The sequence below is a fragment of the Seriola lalandi genome, unplaced genomic scaffold (genome assembly GCF_002814215.2).
Source record: "Seriola lalandi dorsalis isolate HSWRI2012SDOR001 ecotype SW California unplaced genomic scaffold, Sedor1 jcf7180002054682, whole genome shotgun sequence".
Classification (NCBI taxonomy): domain Eukaryota; kingdom Metazoa; phylum Chordata; class Actinopteri; order Carangiformes; family Carangidae; genus Seriola; species Seriola lalandi.
The window spans coordinates 2,455,975-2,463,468 of NW_019525235.1; the positions used below are offsets into that span (position 1 = coordinate 2,455,975).

A 7,494-nucleotide genomic window follows, 5' to 3' on the forward strand; every position below is an offset into this window, starting at 1 on the left:
AATAACTAATATTATCAATATTGAGTCAAAACTGTGTGGTGCGAATAAAATAAAATAAAATGTCCAGTTTTAAAGGCACATTTTATTTTTCACATCTTTATCACCCTCCAACCTCAACCTCAACCTCAGTCTGTGATTGTACCACCACTATTGACAAGGGGTAAGATTTGCTCATTACCATAATGTCAGGAAAAGAGGCAAAAGAGAATCTCCGTTTCTAGATTTAGATCCATCTAACCGGCGCAAAGTTCGTTTGTTTGGACGTGTTTTTTCAAATCGCATTTTGATTTTAGAAGTAAAACATTTATGTTTTTTTTTTCAGTGTATCACGGGAGAGAGACGCGTTATGTTCTATGAGCTGCTCACGTATTACAGACCTCACGGTAATGTGTGTTTGCGTTGTCTCGTTCCGGGAAAGGGGAGTTTTACACAATACGATTTAAGTGAAGAAGGGAAGGACAAGGAAAACATATTCTGGCTGAGGTCCGACAGATGCTCGATTGGTACGAGACTGACGGCAGGTAGCCCATACACTAATACATGAGTGCTGACGGTCTTATTGATCACTGATGATTTTCCTGTCGAAATTAGGATATTTCTAACAGTATCTACAGTATTGTACACTGCGGGTAAAGCTGATTTCACTAGAAACGAGAAGTTAGGTTCTGAGGCTGTATTTACAGCAATTTCATATCTAAAGCGAAATCTTGTTATTCGTTCCAGTTTTTTTTTTGTACTTTTTATTTCCTTTAGATTTGCTGCGGTTTTTAATGAGTGATTCAAAAATACTTATTTGAAACCAACTTCTTACAGTCCAGCGAAACAAGAGGAAAATGCACTGATGACTGGATCCCGTCCCAATCCCTGTCGAATAATGATCAGAGGTATGTTATTTCTCGAGAGCGCGACAGTCTCAGCGTGGTGTGAGACAGAGGTGACACAGTGTGATTTCAGATGACTTGAAACTCTTATTTGATTTGTTTCAGAAATTTTCATAGTGCGCCATCCTGTCTCTGTGTGTGTACCTGTGAACCACAAAGTGACTCTGAGTGTACGAGCTGAGGGCACAGGCATCCTCAACTACCAGTGGTTCACTGATGATGAAAAGGAGGTATGTGGATTTTGCATTTATAAAAAGCATTCTCATTCAGCATCAACATTCTCAAGCATTTTAAACGGCACTTTTTTATTGTGTTGTCTACTGTGAGAATTGTGTTTATCTGTGCCTGTACTGTATGTTCACAGTGGTGCACAGATCTCTCTTGAGAAACAGATCTTCATCTCAATTAAACACCTGTTTAAATAAAGAATTATCCTACTACTTAGAATGACAATGGAAATGAGTAAAATATTATAGGATAGGACTTAGTGATAATTATTATTTATTATTTTCCCCCCCTAGGTATGCGATGGTACTCAAACAGACCTGACCGTCACAGCCAGAAAAACACAGCTCTATGTCTGCCGAGTGAATGACCACTTTTGTAACTGTGTGTTCAGCGACTGGGTGAAAGTGAAGGTGTTAGACATAGATAAATCAGGTATGCATTGTGTCATTCTTGTGTTGATTTATAGTGTAGTAGTACGGTGCCTGCTTCATTTTTATTGCACATTTGCAGCATAGTCCTGGCATGTCAGCAGGTAATGAAATCATTGTTACGCATATTGATTATTGATTATTGCTGTGGGTTTGAATCTCTGCCTGTGTCTTTTCACACATCAGGTTTACCAGTACACTGGCAGGGTGAGCCGCACATTGCTGTCAACCCTAAACCCCAGACAGTCCGACAAGGTACAAAACTCACTCTCCGTTGCCTTGCCTTTGGCATACCCACTCCATACTATCAGTGGTACAGGAATGGACAGCCCCTGCTAGACATGACTGGTGACACACTGCAGGTAAGGAAGGATGAGTGGAGGAAGTGAGGGGTTACTTAATCTCAGTGCTGTTAGTGATTGTTTACACTGTGCTATATTTACTGTGTCATTTCACTGACTGATGTAATTCATTTAGAAAGTTTGGTGAATGTTCTGCCAAAGGATTGATTTGTGGTTGAGCAATAAGTACAAAGGAAAACAATATGATTTACTGTGATATGTGCAGATTGACCGTGCAACAGCTGAACATGGAGGATCATACCTGTGCTCAATATCTAACGTGCTAGAAGAGAGATGGACAGAACCAGTTGATGTTGACATTGGTAAGTCATCCATGAAAGTACTTTTACTGACTCTGTAAGTCTGGTCTTTTCCACTTTTAGCGTTGTATTTTCCTCAGACTTTACTTCCCCCATTTCCACTGAAAGAGGTGTGGAGAAAAGCACACTTCTCTCATTCCACTGATTTAGCAGTGAGGCTTTTCGTTGTTTCCATTATGCTGGAGGTACTTTCCCATTTCTACAGAGTAAAAAGGAAGTTGTTAGACTCCAAATAGTGTTTGATCCGAGGCATCGACACACAACAGGAAAGTGATGTAAAGTGAAACTAGTTCTTACAGTGTTTCTCCTGTTGTAACTTGTCTGTACAGTGCATATCATGAAAAATAGTCATATTGCTAAATTGCATTGCCCTATACATGCTCTCCGGAAAGTATCAGTACTAGTACTTTATATAAGATTTATGTTCAAAAAACGCTAATGTTTGCGCTTCTCTTTTTTTATATCTAGTGCAAACTGATCAGCTTCCTCCGGCAGCACCCACAGGTACAGTGTTATGGAAAGAATCAAGCTGTGCTATTTTAATATGCTACAGAAGAAAACTGTTGTGTTATGTATCAGAATTTCCTACTGCTGCTATAATTTTGACTCTGATCTTTTAGCCACAGATAAAGTTGCCCTACTTATTGGAAACCTGAATTACTCCAACCACCCCGGCTTGATGGCCCCCATTATGGATGTGCATGAGCTGGCCAACCTCCTGCAGCAGCTCGGCTTCAGAGTGGTTTCCCTGCTGGATCTCACCAGGGAGGAGATGCTGGCCGCTATTGAAAAGTTCATTCAGCTCCTTGACAGAGGAGTTTATGGTAAGTAAAGTTAGCCTCTATGAATATATATATTTTTTTAATTAGTTACATTTGTCAGTTGATTCATGAATTCAGCTTTTGTGCCTGGAGAAACTGTGACGTAGTAATTTTTCCTGGGATTTGAAATAGAGCACTGTAACTTTCTTTGCTGTGTCATGTGCCTTTATCTATTGCTGTCCACTTGTCATGAGTCACGAACCCATGAGCGGTTTGTAGTATCTTGCTTATAGGCCTACGTGTGTCTGGCTGTGATGGAAGATAAGGGGTAAAAAGAAGCGTAGGCGATTTCAGTGTTCACAAGCTATATATGGAACTTCCTGAATATATGTTACACTAACATAGGATGTTTATGTTGTATTTATAAAGGATAATTCTTTATTAGGCAAACGGTCAACTAAACTTCTGTCACTCTTCATTATTAAACAGCACACAGGTACATAAATACACACTTCAATCATACAACTGTAATATGATACTATGTAGATAATATTAAAAGAATGAGGTAACTGTCATGAATCAGAACAATACCTTCTCTTGCTATTCTCTACTTTCTCTTGCTAATAACAAAACAAAGATGGGAAATTGGTGTGATTTTAAACATGCTGTATAGAAATCAGGCATGTTTTGATCCCCAGTGTGACCTTTCTCTCAGCTGCTCCAAACATTACATTTTATTTTTCCTGGGATTGCAGTGTGTACAGTGCAAAATGTGATGATTACAATTCTTATTCTTTTGCAGCGGTAACTAGATATGTATTTTATCACTCTTGACAGGTCTTTTCTACTATGCGGGTCATGGGTATGAGTGCGCTGGGAGGAATTACTTGGTTGCTATTGATGCTCCACAACCATACCAACCTGAAAACTGCGTCTGTGTGCAGAGGGTCATGCACAGTATGCAGCAAAGACGGACTGCACTGAGTGTAATCCTACTGGATACCTGTAGAAAATGGTAGGTGCCATAATGAATTTCTGTTTTCACTAAGAGATGACAGTGACACATGGATTTTCACATTTATGATGAATATACATACTTAATTATGCAAATGGAAACTATTATATACTGAATATATTAGTGGATTTTGTCATAACGCACAAGTTAGAAGGCTTTGTTTTGACTGCTTCATTCTTCTAAAAACTGCATTTTACTTTCTAAAGGTACAACCAGGATTGCATACCTTCTGCCATCACGCCACTGAAACCTAGTGGGAATACTGTTTATGGTTATGCCACGTATGTACTTTTTATTAGATGTTTTGCAAATATTTATTCACAAATACGGAAACTGATACTCAAGCCAACTCAGTGATTTAACAGTGCAAGTGCAATGAGAATATTTTTTTTCAATTAGTCAACATGCGGTAGAATGGAACATTATGTATATTAAAAAATCTTTTAGTATCTTTGTTTGTATTACATTTCCTTCATTAATTCCTGCAGATGTGAAGATGCTGAGGCTTTTGAGGTGCAGGACGGAGGGAAAAGTACAGGAATCTTCACCAAGTACTTGAACAAGCACATCCTTCAGTGCGAGAAGGTCACACATGTCTTAGAGAAGGTGTCTGAGGGTAAGAATATTTTGCTTTGTTTTTTGTTTTTGAATAAATCTAAAATGTATCAATCTGAGAATTAAGGAATGACATTGTAATAAGGAGTAGATGTAGTTTTTGTGACCATGCTGTGTATTTTTTAGTAGGTGAGTGGACACATGTACAACAAAGGGGAATATAGTTATTTCAACTGAACAAATTTATAACTGATACTAAAATCATTAGTGTTTGAGATTAAAGTCTATGTCTACTTCACATAAACTCGCCCCCCCCCCTCCCTCCACCAAAAGTACAAAACCTTTTCAGCTTGTATTTTTGCATTTAGGCATTCAGTTTATGAATTATATAATATTATATAATTCAGTAGGCTGACAGTTCTTGCAGATCGATGGTAAACAGATCTGAAGGGAACAGGTTGTTCTTTGGTGTGCTGGGTGGACCACAAACAAGTTTTATAATTTGTTGGCCACTCTTTTTTAGTGTTGTTTACTCAGGACTAAGTAAAGCTGTGACTGAGAGTGAGGAGTTATCAAGTTGTCCCGTCGTGTTTTGTCTGTTTAATGGGTCTCTGGTGAAAAAGTTTTTCGAGGTACGATTAGCATGTGACCTCATTCTCTGGAAATTCACACTGTTGGCCAGAGAACAGCAAGAAACCTGAGAGCTGCAGAGTGCAAGACAGCTGCTCTGCCGTTTGGGCACCCACTGCGACTTCTCTCATGGGTTCACTCACGAATCAGTGCTAGCAGGACAGGAAGCCCTGCTGCAAGCACTGTGCGTGCATGCGTGCGTGTGTGTATGTAGACATATTTACGTGAACAAAAGCACCATTGGTTATGAAAATTTTGAAACAGGTTTTGTTTTCAATCACAGGGCCACAGTGTAGGTAGTAAGTTAGAAATTCTCAGGCCTCTGGTTCTGATATTCAATCATCTTGTCCGGCATAATGAAGACAGCTGACACAAAATCACCTCAAAAGCCAAGCATAAACCTCTATAAATGTTTTTGACATGGTCAGTACTGGTCAGCCAATCCATCCTGTTAACCTTTTTAATGATTAATGAGAGGGGTTTGCCCCCCTCATTTGCCCAAGACAATTACAGTGAATATTAACAAATTTCCCTAAGTTCCTCAAAACCAGCCATGTGAATCTGATGAACTCTTTCTAAAACTCACTCATTCCTCACTCACTGCTATTGCAAAACTCAGGCAGTCCCATGATCAAAGGAGTGCGAGCGTACGTGCTATTGTAGTTGGTGAAATATTTGAAAAGAAGAAGTTAATTGAATGAAATATGGATTATCTCAAAAGTTGACAGAAAAAATGAAAATCTGAATGTGAAGTTGCAGTAGAGTTTTGTTTTCTGGTCTTGAAAGCATTATATTTACCTGCATTTTCTCCCCTTCTCTACACCAGATCTAGGCAGAGACCCTTTAGTTACAGGCAGGCAGGCAGTGGAGATCAAACACACCCTCAAGGAACCTCGATCCCTTGCAGATCCAGTTCGGACCACCGGCCACACAAAGGAACTACACTTGCGAGATGCCTGCTGGAGGCAAGCAAATGGTAAGTAGATTTAGTAGAAGAAATTTCCCCACAGCATCATGTCTTTTCCTCTGTTAATTATTTTCCAGGTCAGATTGCATTTTAGACAGGATATGTTAATAAATGTCCACATTCCAAATATAGTTTATTTTCCATTAAGGAAACCACTGTTCCATTTGTTGAGCTATTGCCCCTATTGAGTGTGAGAGAGAATTAGTTCTCTCAACTCTTCCTCACACCTCCCACACTACAAAATGTGACAAACCAAGTATAGGCATTGTGGTTTAATGCGATATTTTCAGCACCATTCAAAAATGTTTTAATAAATCATAACAGGGAACTGGTCCATTTTACCGAGTGTATTTTCCTGTTTGATGGAAGGAAGTCGTTTTTTTGACATCTTATAACTTCCTCAAATTTACTTAACCTTTTTAAAAATGGAATCTTGAGATGGTGAGTTAATCTGAGAATCTACTCAGTCTCTTTTAGATTAGGTCCAAGATTAAGGTCTTAAATCAACAGAGCGACTGACAAGTCCCTAATGTCTTCAATCTGGCTCTGCGAAATCAGCTGCTGTGTCACAGTAATTGAACAAAATTACAGTCAAGTAAAGTAGTAAAACAGTTCAGTAGCTGATTTTAGTTGCATTTCTTTCTAAAAAGAAAAAAACAACAAAACTTTTTCATATCTTCTTTCAGAGCTACCACGGAAGAAGCGGCTGACGTTTCATTGCGGAGTGGAAGTGGAAGTCAGCTTCTCAGCTTTGTTCTCTAATGTTTTGGTGGCTTTTGCCAGTGTAAAGACCAAAGGCCCAAAAACCCAGGACTGCACCGTCACACTGAGCAGCAAACCTGTAAATATTTATTTTTTACCTAATTTTACTTTATTTTATTATTATATTTACTTTTCTTAACTTTAAGACATCCTGTCACGTTTTATTTTGATCCATATAGAAACCACAAAGGATGTATACAGTGACATACATGTACAAAAGCAAACAAATCACAACATTGGTAATAAATAAATGCACAGTATACAGAAATGTCACCTTTATATTAGTGCATAACTGTCTTGATAACTAGCTCAAATCTGACTTTCTTCCTTATGAGTTAGTAAACTCAACATTGGGTTTAAAAATTGCTTTCCAAATGTATCTACATCATAAATTCCATGTTGCTCACCATAGCATGCAGTCACTTTCCATTAGCCAGCAGGAATTTCTCAATGTTGACCATTCACCCCCACGTTTCACATGTTTGAGGAAGTTCTGCCCATATATAGACTTCCTATCTGCTGCAACCACAGACAAAGACAAAGCAGGATGTAGTACTAGTAATCTGCAACACTTCTCTTAGTAATACATACATGCTGTAGACTACA

The 7,494-nt window shown here is 38.7% G+C and overlaps 1 protein-coding gene across 2 annotated transcripts; it reads left to right on the forward strand.

Annotated features, from left to right (window-relative positions):
- Positions 1–422: 422 nt before the first annotated feature.
- malt3 (MALT paracaspase 3) lies at positions 423–7,456 on the forward strand. 2 transcript variants are annotated; one of them, XM_023422438.2, is made up of 13 exons: positions 423–521; positions 814–884; positions 987–1,111; positions 1,403–1,541; positions 1,724–1,899; positions 2,105–2,201; positions 2,667–2,702; positions 2,819–3,022; positions 3,797–3,974; positions 4,181–4,255; positions 4,463–4,590; positions 5,986–6,135; positions 6,813–7,456. In XM_023422438.2, the coding sequence occupies exons 1-13, from the start codon at positions 493–495 to the stop codon at positions 7,025–7,027; spliced, it is 1,623 nt and encodes a 540-aa protein (XP_023278206.1). In that variant the 5' UTR covers positions 423–492; the 3' UTR covers positions 7,028–7,456. The 2 variants fall into 2 exon arrangements, with proteins under 2 accessions (XP_023278206.1, XP_023278207.1); XM_023422439.2 differs by having other exon boundaries at positions 428–503.
- Positions 7,457–7,494: the final 38 nt, after the last annotated feature.

Coding starts and splice junctions, on each gene's coding strand:
- malt3 (XM_023422438.2), top strand. CDS start 493: ATGCTCGATTGGTACGAGACTGACGGCAG. Junction 2,202..2,666: donor ACCAGTTGATGTTGACATTG/GTAAGTCATCCA, acceptor TTTTATATCTAG/TGCAAACTGATCAGCTTCCT. Junction 2,703..2,818: donor TCCTCCGGCAGCACCCACAG/GTACAGTGTTAT, acceptor CTGATCTTTTAG/CCACAGATAAAGTTGCCCTA.